Genomic DNA, 19,699 nt, shown 5'->3' on the forward strand with positions numbered 1-19,699 from the left:
ACAAATAGCTCAGTTTCGTTCCTTTTCATGGCTGAGTAATATTCCATTGTATATATGTGCCACATCTTCTTTATCCATTCATCCGATGATGGACACTTAGGTTGCTTCCATGTCCTGGCTATTGTAAATAGTGCTGCAGTGAACATTTTGGTACATGACTCTTTTTGAATTATGGTTTTCTCAGGGTATATGCCCGGTAGTGGGATTGCTGGGTCGTGGGAAAGCTCAAGGGCCCTCCTGTGAAAGGCCCTCAAGATTGTCAGCCCCGAGTGTGCTGGTTACCGTTCATGGCACGGGGCAGCTTGCCAAAGGCGGAGAGGAGCTTTATCTTCATACGTATCATGAGGAAGCAAAAAGCCTATTTAACCAGCCCCAGCTTTGTGTGCTGCAAGGGTTCTGTGCTGCGTCTCCCTGTTAGCTGTGAGGCTAGCGCTCTGTACACGAGAGTGGTCAGGCCGGCTCACGCGGTCTCAGTGGCCCAAGCGACACACGTCTGGCTTGGTGTGCTCTTCTGTTTAAGCTTGCTGTCAAAACCCACTTAAATCCTGTCGAGAAACGAATGCCTGGGGCTGGAATTATTACACATTCTGTCAAAAGCTTTGGAAACCCCACAGTGTGGTGAGAATATTGTGGTGCAAAGGTCACCCTGGGGAAGAGCAGAGCTCTCCTCCTTCCCTGATGTCCCGGGCTGATCAAATGATCCAGAAAGTGGCAATAAGGGCACGAGTCATCAGAAGTTAATTTTCTGCATTAGTGCCGAGGGTGAGGCTCTTTTCTAGCACCTTTGCTCTGTGGTAGCATTTCCGTGGCTCCTTTCCTCCCGGTTCTGACCGTTCTGCCCACAGCCCTCCTTTCTGGGCGGACAGACAGGAGCTCTTAATTCCACTCGGTCCGCACAGCATCTGTCCCCATGTGATGTGGCCACGCCTCCCCTGTCTCCCTTTCTCTGCCTGGAATCCACGTCGTGGCCCTGCCTGATGAACCCTCCCGATTTGCGCCTCCGTCCTGTGCAGTGGGACCAAGTTGCAACTCATCAGCCCTCTGGTCCATTCATTCCAGACCCGCCTCTGGCAGCTGTGTGACGTGGGGAGCAGTTCCTAGGGTTTACGGCGTTCCTCTTCGGGCTTGGGGCTGCTCGTACCTCCTCCAGGAGAACCTAAGGAGAAGAGGGTGCGTTTGACGTGCTCTCTTTGCTGGGCTGGCGGGCGCACAGTGAGTGCTTTGTGTCTGCGGTCAGGACGATTTAATTCTCCCCCGCCTGCCCTTACCCACCTCCACTTACTGCTTCTAGGAGGACCTCTTTAGCCAGCATCATATCCTCTGCTTTGCTCTGAGCCTGCCTGAAATCGTGGGGACCAACAGAGGAAAGTGAACTCACCTCCAGGGAGGGTGTGAGTCTCTGACAGAGCCCAACTAGTGCCTCTCAGTGACTAAGGCCTCGACAGCCGCAGAGGACCACTAGCTGGCCCCTTAAAGGCCACCAGGATGCACGGTCCACCCACCACTTCACCAAAGCATCCGGGGCTGCTGTCAAGCATTTATTCTTTGGAAAATGTTATTCCGACTGGAAAGACCCTAACCCTAATCCACAGCCACTTTGGCCTTTAGTGTTTAAACCTTCAGAGGCACTAGTGTGGTTCCTGGCCATCAGCTTCCTTGGGCCAGGCTGTCCTTCTCGGTCACAGTCACCCACTGTCTCCCCCGTTCCACATACATCCTTTCGTGCGTTACCCGTGCCAGCGTCTCCATGTTTTCCACCACAGGTGCAGCCTGGTGGGTGTTCGTCCGCGGCAAAAAGCATTGTTTCATTTGGACGGTTGCATTCGGAAACCGCCCCTCACAGTCCTGGGGGGCAGAGGTTGGCGGGTCTGCAGATGGCGCGTGAACAGCCGTTAGAGGCCAGCCGCCCCTCGATGCACCTTGAAATCACTCCTGGCAGGTTCTGTTTATCAAGGGCCTTTGAAATGCATCCCGAAAGAATTGAGGATGGTGTGAAATGGGCTTCTTTTGCAATGAATGATGTGCTCAGAAACTGGGATTTCTTTCAGGAGATCTTGCGTTCCTCCTGAACGCACTGGGGTCCGTGTTTCCAGCTCGGTATCCTGAACAGGTGAACGGGGGTGATGCAGGGGCCTCCCTCAGCACCATGACCCCTGAATGCTTTGTCAGGCCACCCCCTCGTTCTCGCCTTTTCTGGGAGGAAGTCAAGAGTGAGCTGGACTTAAGTCTCACCTGAGGACCATGAGTGAGCAGCTGTGGCGGGGGAGGTGATCTGAATAGATCGTGTAATCCAACCCGTGTTGTTGCTTCTTCCCTTGGCCTCCAGACAGCTCACTGTAACAACAGACACTTTACACAGTGTAATATTTACCATTCCTCAAGCTTTGTCTAGACATGTCTTACCCTTCTGACATCTTACAAAACAACCATTGTCATCATTTCTGTTTTGCAGGGCCCAGGACAGATTTGGAGAGCAATTTACTCTCTTACATAGAATTCTCTTGCCGTGTTTTTGTGAATCAGAACAGCCTGTCCAACTTCTGCCTGCTTCTGCCCCACGGGCCAGCCCCTCCGGTAGATACACGTGACCCCAAAGCACCAGGTTGTGTGACCCTCTGTGGATCCTGTGAGCTAGTTGGCCACACGGACACGGCCCAGTGTGGCCCTCTGTGTGTGGCAGAGGCTTGGCCGTGGTCACAGTGTGATGGGCTGCCTTGTGTCCCCGTAAAATTCATATGTTGGAGTCCTGACGCCCAACACCTCAGAAGGTGACTGTATTTGGAAAGGAGGATCTTTAAAGAGATGGATAAGGTGAAACGAGGTCACTGGGGTGGGGCCCTAATCCCATAGGACTTGGTGTCCTTATAAGAAGAGGAGGTCAGGACACAGACGCACACAAGAGGGACGACCCCGCGAGGACACAGGGAGAAGACGGCCGTCTACACGCCGAGGAGAGAGGCCTCAGGAGGACCCAGCCCTGCCCACACCTGGGTCTCGGATTCCAGCCTGCAGGACTGGAGACAGTACATGTCTGTTGTTTAAGCCCCCCGGCTGTGGTGTTTTGTTACAGTGGCCCAAGCTGACTCATACACACGGATCCAGGGTCTTGCCTGGTTCCCCCAGGCTGGGCGCCTGCCTCTCTCGGTCTCCAGGGCCAGGGTGCCTCCCCTCGAGTCCAGGCATTTCAGGTTTAGCCTCATGTCTTGCAGAATAGCTACAGCTCACGTTGGCCATGTAGGATTTCTCTCACTCTCTTCACTGTAGATTTCAGTTTGACCATGAGCTCTACCAGCGGAAGGGCCAGAGTTTCGTGCGTGTTGACCGCACGCCGACCGCAACTCTGCCCACTTTGGTGGTGTGTCTCTCCTCTCAGGATTTTTGGGTCGTTCAAGGAGCTGATGAGGTCTCGGTGCACTTGGTGCAACGTGGGGTCCCGAGAAATGGTAGCTCCCACCATCCTCTTCCTGATCCCGTGGGGACCTTGCTTTTCTGCCGGGTTCTGTCACCCAGGACGGTTCCACGTATGGAACTTTGTGTTCAGTGCAGTTCAGTTCCAGTGACATCCACTGAGCTGCACGGACATCAGGTATGGTTGTGGCAAGAACAGGACATAAACCCTGTCGTCACGCAGCAGCTCGGAGGGCCAGGGGGCGCTCTCGCCAGCCGAATGCCGGTGGTGCCAGGAGCCGGGAGAGGGAGAGGGTGGGGGATGTGAATGGGTGCATCTTGGAGGGGGACGTAGATGGTTACCTGGGCTTGAACGTGCCTCCCTCTGGAGGATGCTGAGGCTGGCCTGCGGGCGTCCTCGGAGCTTCCTGGTTGCCGGCTGCCCTCCTGTCATCCGGGCTGATGCCGGTCGCAGCCCCTTCTCTCTCTGTTAGAGTGTGCACGTCTCTGCGCCTCCCATCTCCAGACCACGCAGCTCCCGTGTTGAGCGCTATGCTTGTCAGGACGTAAGCGAGAAGCACTCTGACGTGGGTCTTGGAGATGCCCTTACGTCCTCTCGCAAGTGTCCTGTGTCTTAAGCCACGCAGCTCAGCCAGACCCACCGGGCGGCCTTGAGATGCATCTGGATGTCCTGGCATTTGGGCTGTCGCAGCAGGAGATCAGTGAGTGACAGGTACCGACTCCTACCTGCGTGTCAGGAGAGAGGGAGGAGGAATACATGCGTGTCCCACCTCCCAGGAGACAAGAAATGCGGGATGGAGAGGCTGTGACCTGCAGGCTGGACAGGAGGGAGCAGGGGGCAGCCGGATTAGCTTGAATGGTCCATGGGCTGTGGGTTCAACTCGGGGAGCCCAGCGGTCAGCTCACCTGGGAGACCAGAGAGAGGGTGAGTCCCTGACCCTGTGGGAGGACCCCGTGGGAGGTGTGAGTGCAGTTTCAGCTGGTAGACGAGGTGGGGAGGGGACGGCCAGCTGGAAGCACAGGTGCACAGGTGCTGGAGGCTGGGGCGCACGAGGCCTGGCTTTCCCGAGGACTGCCCGCGCATTGCTGGAGTGTGTGTGCGCGTGTGTGTTTGTCTGTGCATATGTGTGTGTGTCTGTGTGTGTATATGTGTTCGCATGTGTGTATGTACAGGTATATATGTGTGTTTGTATTTGTGTCCTTACGCGTTTGTGTACACGCGTTTGTGTGTGTGTGTGTGTATGTTTTTATGTGCGTGTGCATGTGTGTGTGTGCCAGTGCACACGTGTGGGGTTGGGGCCAGGGCAGAGGTGGTACCGACAGGCAGGATGTGGGGAGTTATTGGCTTGAGAGGGGACCCTGGCGGCCGCTCAGGGAGTCAGGTTGTGTGGGCCCGAGGGGCATGGGGTGAGCTCAGTGCAGTGGCCGCTGGAGTGACCTGGTGAGAAAGGCTTGGGGCTCCTGGGCAGTGGAGGTGGGACAGATGAGGACTCACACACCCGAGGTCATGGATTAATGCAGACCAGACCAGAAGCTGCGGGACAGGACGGAGTCAAGAGGTCCTCCTGGGTTTGTGGCATGGGAGGAGGGGCAGCCGCTGAGATCGGGGAGCAGGAGGGGAGGGGCAGGGAGGGACGATGGGGGCGTCTGTTTGGGGGTTGAGTTGTTAGGTTGGCGTCATCACTTAGCCCACACTGGAGCCACTCATCTGTCAGCTGGCGTCCAGGTCCCTGCGTCTCCCTGCTCGGTGAACTTGGGCTCATGGTCAGAACCTTCCTTTGTGTCCAGGGTCCTGCCACCGGTCCACCACTGTCACCATTGCTGGCTGAGGAGCCTGTTCCAAAATCTTGTTAGTCTTGTGAATTCACACCAGGGTGAAAATCTTTGTTTGAAGTGCTCTGTTGTTCTTCGGGGGTTTTCTTTTGTCCATCCTCCCTGAAGCCCAGCTGTTAAGTAGAAGAAAGGACACCACGTCCATGGCGCTCCCCTGCTTTTTCTGGGAGACACGTCCGCGGCTAATCTGCACAGCACCACATGCCTTGAGACCTGTGACGTTGTCTATTTTTCAGAGTATCTCGGAGCGTAGCCTTTACTTCTTTGAAAAAAGTTATTTAGCATCTCCCAAATAGTGTCCCTCGCTATGGAGGTGAAACTGCTTCTCCCTTGTAACTGTCAACATTTAACATTGGGGCAAATTGACAGGTCATTGGAAAATCTGAACAAAGGCAGTATGTCCCTGGTCCACAGAGGACCTGAACGTAAGTATTCTCTTCTGTTTTCTCAGTGACTAGACGTCTGGTATTTTATGATTTGTCCGCACTGAGGTGCCGCGGGCACAGAGAGGAAATGACGTGTCAGTTAAATAGCGAGGACTTTGGAGCCGGGCCGATACAGCTTGGGTTCGGATCGAACCTCCACCGTTTTCTAGACACGCGACCTTGGGGTAGTTACGTGAGTCTCGGAGGCTCAACTTGCTCATCTGGAAAATGGGAATAGTAATAATTGTTACTGCATTGTATTTTAACATATAATTATATATTAATTATAGTTATTGATACAATAATCACACTATATCAATAATAATGATTATAATAATAGTAAGACTCTCCACTCGTGGTTGTGCTGAAGGGAAATGTCGTTAGCACAACTTCTGGCATTTAGGAGTCAGTACATGTCAGCCACGACTGTGCCATCATCATGAACACTGTCGTCACCATTAGGTTCACTCTCGCCACCATCAACACCACCCCATCTTCACCATCACCATAAACACCATCAACACCACCACCGTCATCACACCCCACTAGGCTTTGAGCTCCTTAAGGGGCAGGAACCCTTATCTTTTGCGGGGACGCAATTCAACCCGTAATGACATGTATTATATATGTTCCGTCTGCTTCTTACAACTGCCCTGCAAGTTATGCAGTTACCATGGTTTTCATCACAGAAACAGGGGGACCACTGGGTTGGTAAATTTGCCCAGGATCCCAAGGTTAGTGTATGCAGTTGGGCTGGAAATCCAAGCCTTTCTGACCTCCGAGCTCCTGCTGCTTCTAGAGCGGTTTCTCAGTGGCGCCCTCTAGGCGTGTTTTTTGGAGCAGGACGTTCTTCATTGTGCTGGGCTGGCCTGTTGCGACTCAGCGTCCCCAGCCCTGCCCCCTAAGTGGCCGTGGGCACCAGTCTCTGGGGTCATCTACAGTCGCCACACAGATCCCCTGGGGGATGGGTTTCAGGCTGTGCTCTGCTCAGCGCCCACCTGCTGGCAGGATCCTTTCTGCCGGCCGCAGGGAGGGAGCCTCAGGCCCGCTTTGGATGCTGGCCTCTAAGGGAACTTGAGTTCGCGCGTCCGTGGAGCTGGAACCAGAGGCCGACAATGATTCTCAAAGCAGGAACTGGCGAGATATCCACGGCCCTACTTGGTTGCCTCTGATACAGCTCCACTGTTGTGTTGGGAGTTTCCAGACAGTCTTCTCATTCAGCCGAAGATGGCAGGGGTGCAGCTGGCAGTCACTGAAGCGAACGATCGGCCCCCACCCAGCCTCGCAGCCCCGAGAGGAGCTCTGAGCCTTACTCTTGAATTCAGTCTTTGCCATCGGAGAGGGACAGACGGCACATTCATGCCCGTGGGGTCAGGTTTCCCGGCAGTGGGATTCCGGGCTGCCTGCTCAACCGACCTGTTGTCGAGAGCAGGGGTGTCCTCTTACCCAGCAGGGAGGAGCTCTCCCGAGGCAGAGGGTCAGGGAGATAGTAGCGCCTTTTGCCTCCTTGGGCGAGCAATCCTCCTGCAGAGAGTTGGTTCCAGCCTCGTACGCAGTCAAACTTGGTCGTTTCTGAACGCTTTCACAGTGATTAAGCACAGTTTTGAGCCCCTGCCGATGGCCGTGCAGTAGAATATAATTTTAATTCAATAAAAATTAGAAGTGATGGTCAGAAGCGGATTTGGCCTAACGTCTGTTTTCCTGGTTTGTTGGCAGGTCTCACTGAAGGGACCTGGGAACGTGGCCAAGTCGTGTCATTCTGGTTCTTAGCGTCTTCGCTCTGTTCTTGAAAAGTGTTCGTGGTTGGTTTGCAGGAACCGTCTGTACTATTTAACTTTTTCAAAGATTAACTTTCACGGCAACTGATACGATTTCTAAATCAAACCATTCTTCGTAATTGCCCTTCTTTGTGGTTTGGGAGGGGCGGCGTCAGTGTTTTTGCAGCTGTTACGTTCAGAGTCAGGGGGGTGGGGCGCTTGTGCCCTGGGCTTTCCCATCAGTGAGGTTACGAGAGGAGACGTCCACCTGGGCCTGAGATGCCAAGAGAGAGCGATCGGGGTGAAAACGAAGCCACACTGTAATTCACTCGCGCCGTCGTCCTCAGTCTGTTTCCGAGACCAGCTACAGCAGCACCTTGAAACCTGTGAGAAATGCAGCTTCTGGGGCCCGACCCAGACCCGCTGGCTCAGACACTCTGCGTGGAGGGGGTGCGGGTCAACAGTCTGTGTTTCACAAGCAGGGAGGTTTGAGAAGCTCCGTACAAGTGAGAGAACTGCCCAGGGCAAAGGTGGTGGGGAGTGATGACCAGCAAACAGCTGGTCCCAGAGATTGGAGCCAATGGCGAGAGCTGAGGCCACAGAACCAGGGAGTCGATCTGAGCTTTTCCCCTTTTATATTTACCGAAGCGACAAGAAGGTCGTAGTTTTCATCCAGAAAAGCCAGGGGGTCCAGAGCTCAGAGGAGCTCTCGGGATGGAATGGAAGCACCTGTGGCGTCTCTGACCACGTGCCGGGGTGGCATCCTGCATCACTAACCAGGGGTCTCTGTCCTTCCGCGCAGAAGTGCATTCGATTTAACCCCGATGCGACGGTGTGGGTTGCGAAGCAGCGGATTCTGTGCTCGTTGAACCAGAGCCTGAAGGACGTCCTGAACTACGGGCTGTTCCAGCCGGCGAGCGACGGGCGAGACGGCAAGTTCTTGGACGAGGAACGGCTTCTGCGCGCGTACCCGCAGCCCGCGGGCAGGGGCATCCCCTCCCTGGAGGTACTGGTCACCGCCTCAGAGCCTGGGCGTGATGGTGGAGGGAGGACCTTCCCCCAGTTCCACGTTTGCTTCGGACTGGGAAATCGCTCTTAGCTCAAAACAGTAGGGTGCATTCTCAAGGTCGCAGCAGATATTGTCCTGATTTGCGGACCAGGGTGCAATTTTTAGCCATTTGTTTTCCTGCTGTGGATTGGATGAACTCGTTGGAGGGACATCTTGGTGTGAGCGGACCATGGGTCTGACTCAGGCTCGCGTCACCTGGAGCTGTGAGCCCTGGGGACGCAGAACGGGGTTTGCTTCTACCTCCCTGAATCTCCCCCGACACCCCGCCCTTGGGCTCAGGGTGGCCCGTGGCCATCCAGCTGTTGTCAGAAGCATGACTCCCGGGAATGACCTGTGGGTTCTTTGAGCCGCTGTGGCCAGTCACGTGCTCTTGGGCTGCCTCGTGAGGTGGTGGGTGCATACACCCGGCAGCCTTACATCCACGGAACGTGTGTCCCCCGGCTCTGCCCTGGGGAGCCCGGGTTTGCTGCACCCTGAGTTTACGTATGGTATTTCCACATGGTATATTTTTATTTATTTTTGTTTATTTATTTATTTATTTATTTTTTGCGGTACGCGGGCCTCTCTCTGCTGTGGCCTCTCCCGTTGCGGAGCACAGGCTCCGGTCGCGCAGGCTCAGCGGCCATGGCTCACGGGCCCAGCCGCTCCGCGGCACGTGGGATCTTCCCGGACCGGGGCACGAACCCGTGTCCCCTGCATCGGCAGGCGGACTCGCAACCACTGCGCCACCAGGGAAGCCCCACGTGGTATAGTTTTAAATGAATTTTTAAGCAACTATACTCCAATAAAAACGAATAAAAAAGTTTCATTGGCGCATAGTTGGTTTACAATGTTGTGCTAGTTTCAGGTGCACAGCAAAGTGAATTAGTTATCCATCTACATACAGTCACTCTTTTTCAGGTTCATTTCCCATATAGGTCATTACAGAATATTGAGAAGAGGTCCCCGTGCTGTGCAGTAGGTCCTTGTTGGTTATCTGTTTTATATACAGTAGTGCGTATATGTCAATCCCAATCTCCCAGTTTATCCCTCCTCCCCCGCCCCACAATTATTAAGACAGCGACACAAGTAGGTGGAAATGTGGTCGTTTCTACTGTGACCCCACACGTCGCTATTATTATCAAGTGATCGCATTCGTTTCAGCTTAGTCAACAGTGAGAGCCTGTGAGGGTGGCATCATGGGTGGCATCTGGGCCCTCGAAGGGGGTTGGTCTGAAGTCAGAGACATCTTGGACCACGGCAGCCCCTCATCTGCACATTCCCAGGCCTGACAGGGACTTTGAAGCTGAGGTTCTGAGACCCCCAACATGTGTTGGACCAAGGAGAAGGGTTTCCGTCAGGAAAAGCTGGGATGCCCCTGGGGAGTCAAGTGGTTCCCTGTTCTGGCCTCAGTTTGCTCACCTGTGAGCTGGGCGTCCATTGAAAAACCCCCTTGTCAGGGGCCTGCTCACAGCCTGCCCCTTTCTCGGCATGGCCCACGTGCATGGGACAGTCAAGGATCTGGTCTGACGGAGCTTACAATCCTGTAGATGACGGGCCAGGAACAGTCAACAAACAGCTCATTTGGGGGCTGATAATTTCTATAAAGACAGTAAAACAGGGCGAGAACAGGCAGTCCGGAGCCTACCCTTGATTGGAAAGCATCTTGGAGGAGGCGACATGGGCCCGTCCCCCAGCCCCCGAGAACCGAACAAGAGGAGGCCTGGGAGAGCCCGGTGGGACCTGGGCAGGGCTGTGCCCTGCCTTTCAGGGCAGCCGGCACGCGTGTCCTTCTGCTGTCCCATCCAGGGACTCGTGGCAGCCGAGGCTGAGAGGCGAGCACGTGAGCATTCGTTGCCCCATGTGGCTGGGTGGTCTGTGACATCAGATGGACTTGGTCCAGTCCTGGTCACTGTGGGACCCTACATGCCACCCAACAGCCTCTCTGAGCCTCAGATTCCCAGCTTTGAAATCGGGGGAACGTTACTACCATCTTCTCGGTGGCTGTGAGGCTCGGGTGAGCTATTCCTTGGGACAGTGATCTTAGCATAAGGGCTGGGGATGGGCGAGCGCCTGCACTGGTGGGTGCTGTAGCTGCTCTTGCCATCAGCTCTCATTGCCATGAAGGAGCCACTTACACGTGTGTTCGTGCCTCTCCTTGGATCACCATCCTGCCAGGTGGTCCGCTGTGTGGGGCTGAGCCTGGCCTGGAGGTGGACCCGCCAGGGGCAGCCTGGATCTGAGCTCTTTGCCTTGGATCGTGGCCGTAAAACACGGTTGGCTACGTATGAAACACAGAGAAAAGAGCAAGAAAAGGATGTGTGTTTCTGAGCCTACATCCCTCTAGCCACAAGCCGTAAACATTTATGACTGTGGAAATAGACATTCTCCTCCATGTGCCTCCTCCATGTGTCCCCCTCCTGCCAAGAGATGTTGTCGACCCCAGCATATTTCTTTTTATAACTGAAAAAGCACCCATGGACTGAATTCCTACAGATCCGTCAAGTTAGCAAACTCTGTTACATCCCCTCACGTCACTCTCAGTGGTTTCTGAAGCCTCAGAGCCGTGACGCATGAAGATAAGCAATAGGGAGTTTCACGGCCGTACCCAGACTGTGCTGTCCTGGTTGAATCTAGAATCTGAGGGCTAGAGTCCTAAAACGGCCTGCGTCTCCTCCTGCCAGGTCAGTTCGAGAAGGCGGACGCTTACCGTTTGCGGCGGTGCACGTGATCCAGGAACGGGGTGCAGCCTGCGTTTCACGGGACTTTCTGATTTCACTGGTTTATTTCGGCCCCTAAAAAAATAATCAAGTTTTTGTCTGTGGCACTGAGGGATTTTGTCTGTTGTGGGATTGCTCTTTTGTTTGGAGTGGAGGGGAGGAGACGATAAGGTGGTCGCTCTGGAAACTTCACATGGGATGAGACTTTCGGGGTTAGGTCACCCCCTGCTCTGCACGCTTTGTGTCACGCCTTTGCTTCTTTAAACTCCTCGGAGTGGGAGGGAATCAAGGGAAGCTGGGGAGGGAAGGGTAAGACAGCGTCTGCCCAGCACCGGCTCTGTGCCAGGAAGCTCACATTCAATCCTCGGGGCATGCTGGGAGCTCTGTGATCCCCGTGCGACAGACAAGGAAACAGAGTCTGAGATGGGGCAGGTGTCCAGCCCAGTGACTCGGCTGCTAGCGAAACGGAGCAGGACCCTGTGGGCCTTCCCTCCCCGCCGTGTCCTCCGCCTGCCTTTTGTCTGTGGAAGAACTTTAATCAAAAAATATGTTTGGGCTTCCCTGGTGGCGCAGTGGTTGAGAGTCCACCTGCCGATGCAGGGGACGTGGGTTCGTGCCCCGGTCCGGAAGGATCCCACGTGCTGTGGAGCGGCTGGGCCCGTGAGCCATGGCCACTGAGCCTGCACGTCCGGAGCCTGTGCTCCACAACGAGAGAGGCCGCAACAGTGAGAGGACCGCGTACCGCAAAAAAAAAAAAAAAAAGAATATGTTTAATCAGAGAAGTGAGAAAATGCAGAAACAAAGGAAAACAGTCAAAGGAGACCAAATAATAATAGTTTAGTCATTAAGCATAGTCAAGGACCTTTCGTTCCTCCTCGAGGGCTAGAGATAATATTCTGAGCCGTATCCTGTGAGCTGTCTTATAGATACTGAAACCCCTACCAGGTGGAAGCAGTTAAGTGCATGGTGACCAGACTGTAGCCATGACATAAGCTGCCACAGTTCCGAGAATTGGCCTCAAAGAAATGGGAACAAACCAACCCTGGAACTGAGGCTAACAGGACCTAAAGCAATCAAGATGCCGCTGGTCAGAGTACCGATGACCAATCTCAAGATGACTGCCGGAGCTGACCGTGCTGTCTGCATGGAGCCCCCTCCCTCTGTCTATAAAAGCTCTAGCCCACTGACTGTCAGTGGGGGGGAGTTGGCCTTTGGACGGGAGTCCACCCTCCCTTGCCTCCAGGCTGCCAGCATCAACATAAGGCAAACTCGCCTTTCCACCAACCTGGCCTCTGTATTGGCTTTTGAGCGGCGAGCAGCCGGACCCCACTTTCCGTTACACTAGGGCAGTGGGGGGGGCTGGAGTTGGAGCTGTGTCTCAGCTCAGAGTCCCAGTGACTCCCAAGCTGCCAGCCTCCTTCCCAAACCCGCCACAGGGCATGTACTACAGAGGCAGCCAGGGCACCCAGGAGAAGGAACAGGGCATCGGGTGAAAGGCGCTGGGGATCCGGAAGCAGTCTGCGGCCCCAGTGCACCCTCCCGGGCACCATCACTCTACCTGAGCAAGGTAGACTTACTCAGCAAGCCCCTCTGTTTCCATGACGTCTCTGCCAGGTTAGAGGAGGTGCCGTGCCATTTGAAGGAGCGAGTCTGAGCCCCAGAGTCCCAGGCGGAGGCTGTGGGCTGAGGGCAGGTGGCTTTGCCAGGCTGGGGCTTTTCTTGAGTGTGTTTAATAAAGGTTGACGATGTCGAAGACAGAGCCCACGTGAGAAGCGGGTCCTGATTTGCTGCCATGCTGACGATGCAGAGGAGAGCAGAGCACATCAGCTCCTGAGTCTGGGTTGCTCTCATTTCTTTTTGTGACTTTCCAGCCAAAACGGCGGCAGCATCTCCGCAGAAGTTACCCTTACGCTGTCGTAGGCTCTGTGGTGCGAACAGAAGTAGTTTATTTAACACAAAGGGTTTGCTAGGGAGCCCCCGCCCCGGGGGAAATACCCACGGACAAGGCAGGTGTTTCCTCTGAACGGCTGCGTGAAATATTTACCCGGTTTTCTTTTTTTCCTGTCTGTGTGTCTGTGCCAGTTTCGCTACAAGAAGCGGGTGTATAGACAATCCAATCTGGATGAGAAACAGTTGGCCAAGCTGCACACGAAGGTAAGCGAGGACTGGTTGTGTCGAGCCTTGGTGTTCGTTTCTGCGTCATCATCTCAGAGATCGGGGGAGCTCTTGGGCAGAGGGTTCTCCGTCCTGTGAGACGCTGAGGCCCCTGCTGCCGCCAGAGCCCTGTTAAACACCACCATCGTCTCCTCCCGTGTGACGCAAACGCAGTCGATGCCTGCACGTAAGGGAACTAACATCCCTGAGAGTGGAGATTGGGGCCCTGCTTTCTACTCACCTCCTCCCGGGTGTTTCTGGGAAGACGGGTGGCCGTTCCCTCTGGGCCTTCGCTGCCGAAATAGGGGACAACACTGAAGTAGGTGTCTGGTGCCGCCACTCTCGTGATTAAGGTGCTGTTTACGTAAACTGCATGGAGGTAAGACGCACGAGGGAAGCAGGGGAGAAGGAGGGGTTAAGGAGCGAGCTGTGGGCTGTGTTCCAGGCACACCTGCGCTCCGTCAGGGATGCTGTGCCTGTCCAGGGCATGCAGGAGCTGGAGCGTGCGGTGGGCACCTCGCTCAGCACGGAGGAAGATGTGTGATACCCAAGGATGCTCTCAGATGCCCTCCTCCAGGTCCGGCCCCTCCCCGGAGAGCCTGGAGCATTCCCTGCAGAGCACAGGGAGAGCCAGAGTCAGGACGGGTGCCCGTTCAGCTTACTTAAACCAGCCCTGATCTGCCCAGGTGAGCTCACCTGCAGCCGTGAGTCCACAGAGAGCATCCCCAACCTCTGGGGTCCCCTTGTTTTTGTTTCATCCCCCCATTCATATCAGGATGGACCTGTGGATTTTCATCGTGTTCAGTGGGTTATAATATGCCATTCTCATTATTTATTTTTGTGCCCAAGTTGTCCGGATGTGGCCGGTGGCCCTTCTGCCTGGCTCTCCTCCCTCTGGCGCTGTCCCCACCATCCTTTGAGTACTGATGGCTTTTTCAGGCACAAGACGGTCAGGTTGCTCTTGCACTCCCCCTGCCCAGCCCTGGAATCTGCCCACACAGGGGTATTTAGATTCCAAGTCTGGGCACTTCGGGTTCTTTTGATGACTCTCTGATGTGTACATGAAAATGTGTTTGTGCATTTAAAATAATGTCGATTAGTAAGTAGCAAAGAAGGTGTTCAGTGAAACCAAGGGTATCCTGTGTCCTTGAGCATTTGTTAATGTTTAGTCCCAGAATGTACAGAAAACATCCAGGTGGAGATCCGTGGGCTGAAGGGTCCAGGGGTTGGTTTCAGGGTGACTGGGGAGGGGTGTGGAGTGCGGGTGGAGAACTGGGCCAGTGAGAGCATTAGATTCATCTGACAGAGGCATCTCAGATACTGTGATTACCATCAAATAGCCCAGGCTATCTGCTCGATGGACAGAAAATTATTATTTTCCTTGCAGATGAGTCTGGGTACCTGGTCAGTGTTGAGCCCCTGGTCATTTTGGTCTCACGAGGAGTGACTGACTCCCTCACCTTGAATCGCTCGGTGACCCAAGCATCCGTGTGTCCACCTGCAGGTCACGGGATTAGCCACGAGTGGGTTAAGCTGAGTGAGCAGTGCCCTTCTGCTGTCCATAGCAGGCCACTCCGTTAGAGATTAGGAAACACAAATACCAGTCCTCGGGCCTTGCTCAAAAGAGGATGGAGTCAGAAGACCTGGGCTGCACCCTGGAAAGCGTAGTTTTTCAAAGTGGTTCAGGCGGCTCATCCTTTTGAAAGTGAAGGAACATCCTGTGGCTCTCGGCAAGCACAGAGGTCGGTGGGGGATTTCTAGAACATTCATCCAGGACAGGCCAATTGTGTTTGCCATGTGCTGGGCTCCGGGCTTGGCCCCGGGGTTCCAGATGCAGAAGGATGCTGCCTGGTGAGCCTGGGGACTGCAGCAGGGCCCCATCAAGGGGCAGCTCTCCTCCCCGCAAAGGCGTCCAGCCAGGGTGCACCCCGCAAGGAGCCTTCCTGTGGCCTGAAGAGACGTTTCTCTGCAAGACCAATTTTGCTTTTCTCTTTAGACCAACCTGAAAAAATGCATGGATTACATCCAGCATCGTTCGGTGGAGAAGGTCGTCAAGATGCTGGAACGAGGCCTGGATCCGAATTTCCACGACCTGGAGACGGGAGGTAGGGGCTGGTTGGAGACACTTGAGGAAACCCCGCTGGAATGTGGGTTCGGGGAGGAAAGGTGATTCTGTTGTTCGGATTACACGTGCGTAGGCAGCATCGCGCTTTACTTGGTTTTAAAAGTGCTTTCTCCCTCCTCCGGGAGCCTGTGTTAGCGGCGTGGAATCGCCAGCATCCGGGAGGTGCCTGGCGAGTGGTAGGTGCTCAGTACGTACCTGAGTTGAAGGAGAGAATGAGTGAATGAATGAATGACAACACAGAACAGCCGTCTCATGCCAGCCCTGGGAGACGCACATGCACCCGCGTGTGCCTAGCTCCCCCTGCTGGAAACCAAGTCCCTGCGCGTGGGACCTCAGATCACGCGTGGGATAAAACGGTACAGGGCTCTCATCCTCCGCCCCGCTGACACGGGGGCCGGAGGATCCTTTCTGTTTCTTACCAGTTCCAAATGGGCATTAACTTTTGTTTAATCTTATCTCTTCTCTTTTTGTTTCCAGTTTTATGGAAATACAGTTGACGCAAAACATTGTATTAATTTTCAGCGTACAATGTAACGATTTGGTATACGGATATACTGGGAAATGATCACCACGATATGTTTCGTGAACATCCGTCACCACTCATAGTTACACATTTTTTTTTATGATGAGAACTTTTAGGATCTACTCTCTTAGCCACTTTTAAATATACAACACAGTATTATTAACCACAGTCGCCATGCTGTACACAACATCCCTAGGACTGACTTATCTCATAACTGGAAGCTTGGACCTTTTGAACCCCTCCACCCATTCCACCCACCCCACCTCCTGCCTCTGGTGGCCACCAGGCTTTTTCTCTGGGTTCAGTTGTTTTAGATTCCACGTGTCAGCGAGATCAGACGGATTTGCCTTTCTCCGTCTGACTTATTTCACATAGCGTTATGCCCTCAAGGTCCATCCACGTTCTTGCAAATGGCGGGATTTCTTTCTTTTTCATGGATGCATGATGTTCCATGCTGGGGCTGGACAGTCCTTTATGCTGGGGGCTGTCCTGTGCACTGTAGGATGTGTACGGCATCCCTGACCCTCACCCACAAATGCCAGTAACATCCCCGAGTTGTGGCCGCCAAAGATGCCCCCAGACATTGCACAGTGTCCCCTGGCGGGGGGAGGCACCGTCATCCCAGGTGAGAGCGCTGTGCCCAGGGGACACGTGAACTCGACCAGCTGAGGTGAGGCTGTCGTGAGAGCCGAGAGCGGCTCAGGTGAGGGTCTCCATAGCAACTGGGAGCGTTCATCCGGGCAAGCGGGTAATGCTTAGCAGGGAGCGTTTATCTTGGACTCAGCGCGCGGGGCCTCCCTCCCCCTCTCCTCTTGGGTCGGGCAGGTCCTCCCTGTGCCAATGTCACGTATATGTGTCCCACCTCACAGCTGCTGAACCCACGACAGGTGCGTCAGCTGAAGGAGGGAGCTTTCTCGTCACTTGTGGGGACTCCAAAGCTGGGGCAGGACCTGCACCCATACTCCTGCAGCCGTGCACGTCCCCGTCTGCACACAGGTGGCCGTGCTGTAATCACGGTCGACTCCTGTCTCCTGAATTTAACTGAGCAACGTGAGAACGTGCTGGCTTATCGGGGATACAGCTTCAGTGCTCGAGATGCCTGGGGACGGGACAGGCCTGGATAGGGACAGGAGAGCACAGGCCTGGAGGGGGGACAAGCGCAGAGGCCTGCGTGAAGGTGAGGCGGGCACCAGCCCAGGCAGACACTTGGTGAGACAGGAAGCTGGGGGTCTGTGCGCCGGGAGCTGGGGCGGGGTGCCGTGGGCAAGCAGGCTCCCGGGCATCCTGAAGGGTGGATGGAGCACAAGGCAGAGGCGGGCCCTGCCGTGCCTGCGCGGGGCTGACCTTCTAAGGTCAGGAGTGATGGGGCAAGACCCCAGGGCTGGGGAGAAGGGCCTGTAGCAGGTGGTGGGTCAGGGGGCACGGGCGTCTGCAGAGAGTCTGGACGGGGAGCGGGGCAGCTGCAGGGTTGGACGTTCGGTCTGCGGGGGAAGCACCTTGGGGGTGTGTGTAGCTGAGCAGAGGGTCTGAGCACCAGGGCGGGGGGGGCACACGGTGGGCACGTGCTGGTCCTGGCCCCGTGGTCAGCCCCTGTCACCCAGGCTGGCCCCCAGCTCGTTGGGCGGGGGGTGGGTGGGTACCGTCCATCACTGTAGTGTAGCTCCCAGCACTTGGGCTCAGACCGCACATGGGCCTGTGGATTCCTGAGCAGGGACAGTGGCAGAGCTGAGCCAGGCCCGGGGTCTGTGGTCCTCGGGCGGCTTTCGGCCTGGGCTCCCGCTGGCCTGGCCGCATCCGTGGCTGTCTCCCGATGATTCCCCGGGCTGGACACCGCCCCTCCTGCTCCCCGCCCCCCGTCACGAAGCAGGCCTGCTTCACTGGCGGTGGTGTCGCTGGATTCCAAGAGTTTGGATCGACTGTTATTCCAGAGCCGACCCTAACTGAGCTTCTAAAAACACATCAGCACAGATCCTAGATTATTTCAAAACGGGGGTCAGCGGTCATTTCTCGTGGCCCCGCCTGTAGTTAGAAACGCTGTCCTGGTGGTGGTGGATGGCGTCATCGTCAGAGCAGACGCAGTGGAGCCTCGGGGACCCGGGAAGGAGAGAGACGGAGGCAGCATGTCATCCACTGTCCTCAGACCTGGGATAGACTCGACCCGGGAGCAGCGACCTGTGGAGAAGGTGGCGTGGGGTGAAGTGAACGCCGGGATTTCCTGAACTATCCCCGTGACCACGGCCTCTGGGCTCACTGATCAGGAAGAACTAACTCTGAGAAAAGAAACGGAAACCTGTTTACCCCTGAAATCCGTGTAAACTGGCACCTGACAAAGCACAGAATTCAGGACAGGTGTTCCAGGGAAGGCTGAGACCAGGCTCCGACCCCATCGGACTGGGGACCAGCAGTGGGACGCCCGCCTCCCAGGCAGACAGCTCTTGTACAGGACTTCCCGGATCTCAGCCAATAACTAACAGTACTCAGAAGGTTTTGGTTGGATTCTTTTTTTTTGGGTGGCGGGGGTCTGGACAGATCAATTATAAATTATTATTTATTTTCAGCTTTAACATTTAAAGCAGAATTACTGAACAGCTCTCACATGGCGGCCGCCAAGTGGTAATTTTCTACATCAGTTTTATGTCTTACAGCTAATATTCTCTGTAAGGCGGAACTTTCCCTCCCCTCACCCCACTCCCGTATTTTTGAAACTAGACTTCATTTTTTAGAGTAGTTTTAGGTTTACAGAAAATTGAATGGCAAGAGTAGGGGGTCCTGTATAACCAGCCACCCCCAGGCTCCCCCGCTACTGACATCTTGCATCAGTGTCGCCGTTTTTACGCTGATGAACCTACATTGATACATTATTATTAACTCAAGGCCACTTTTCTTTTCAGTTGGGGTGTAGTTGTATTACAGTGTTGTGTTAGTTTCTACTGTACAGCGAAGCGAAGCAGAGTTCCCTGTGCTCTACAGCAGGTTCTCATTATTTATCTGTTTTATACATATTAGTGTATATATGTCCATCCCCATCTCCCAATTCATCCCACCCCTCCTTTCCCCCCTTGGTGTCCATACGTTTGTTCTCTACATCTGTGTCTCTATTTCTGCCTCGCAAACCAGTTCATCTGTACCGTTTTTCTAGATTCCATGAATATGCATTAATATACGATACTTGTCTTCCTGACCTAGAGACTGTCGTACAGAGTGAAGTAAGTCAGAAAGTGAAATCAAGTCCACTTTTACGTTAGTGTTCGCTCAGTGCTGTACATTCCGTGGGTTTAGACAGATGTATAAGGACATATATCCACCATCATGCAGGCTACGTTTCCTGCCCTGAAAATCCTCCGTGCTCTGCCTGTTCGTCCCTCCCTCCCACTAACCCCCGGCAGCCACTGATCTTTTCACTGTCTCCGTAGTTTGGCTTTTTCCAGGATGTCATATGGTTGGAATCACATACTGTGTGGCCTTTTCAGATTGCCTTCTTTCACTTACAAATATGCACTTATGTTTCCTCCCTGATTTTCATGGTTTGATAGCTCATTTTTTATATGGAAGTAGAGTTGAGGTACAGTGTTGCGCCAGTCTCTGCTGTACAGCAAAGTGATTCAGTTATACACAGAGACTTTCTATTTTTATATTCTTTTCCATGATGGTTTATCCCAGGAGGTTGGATATAGTTCCCTGTGCTCTACAGTAGGAACTTGTTGTC

The 19,699-nt window shown here is 54.4% G+C and overlaps 1 protein-coding gene across 12 annotated transcripts in view; it reads left to right on the top strand.

Annotated features, from left to right (window-relative positions):
• The window catches only part of SHANK2 (SH3 and multiple ankyrin repeat domains 2), a 548,430-nt gene that overhangs the window by 101,747 nt on the left and 426,984 nt on the right, over nt 1-19,699 (top strand). For all 12 annotated transcript variants that reach the window (XM_060302789.1, XM_070046075.1, XM_060302792.1 and 9 more), the window contains exons 4-6: nt 8,226-8,429; nt 13,274-13,345; nt 15,342-15,450. In XM_060302789.1, coding sequence (XP_060158772.1) covers nt 8,226-8,429; nt 13,274-13,345; nt 15,342-15,450 — 385 coding nt within the window. The remainder of the gene's footprint in view (nt 1-8,225; nt 8,430-13,273; nt 13,346-15,341; nt 15,451-19,699) is intronic.

This window comes from Globicephala melas, chromosome 8, assembly GCF_963455315.2.
Source record: "Globicephala melas chromosome 8, mGloMel1.2, whole genome shotgun sequence".
NCBI classification, from domain to species: Eukaryota; Metazoa; Chordata; class Mammalia; order Artiodactyla; family Delphinidae; genus Globicephala; species Globicephala melas.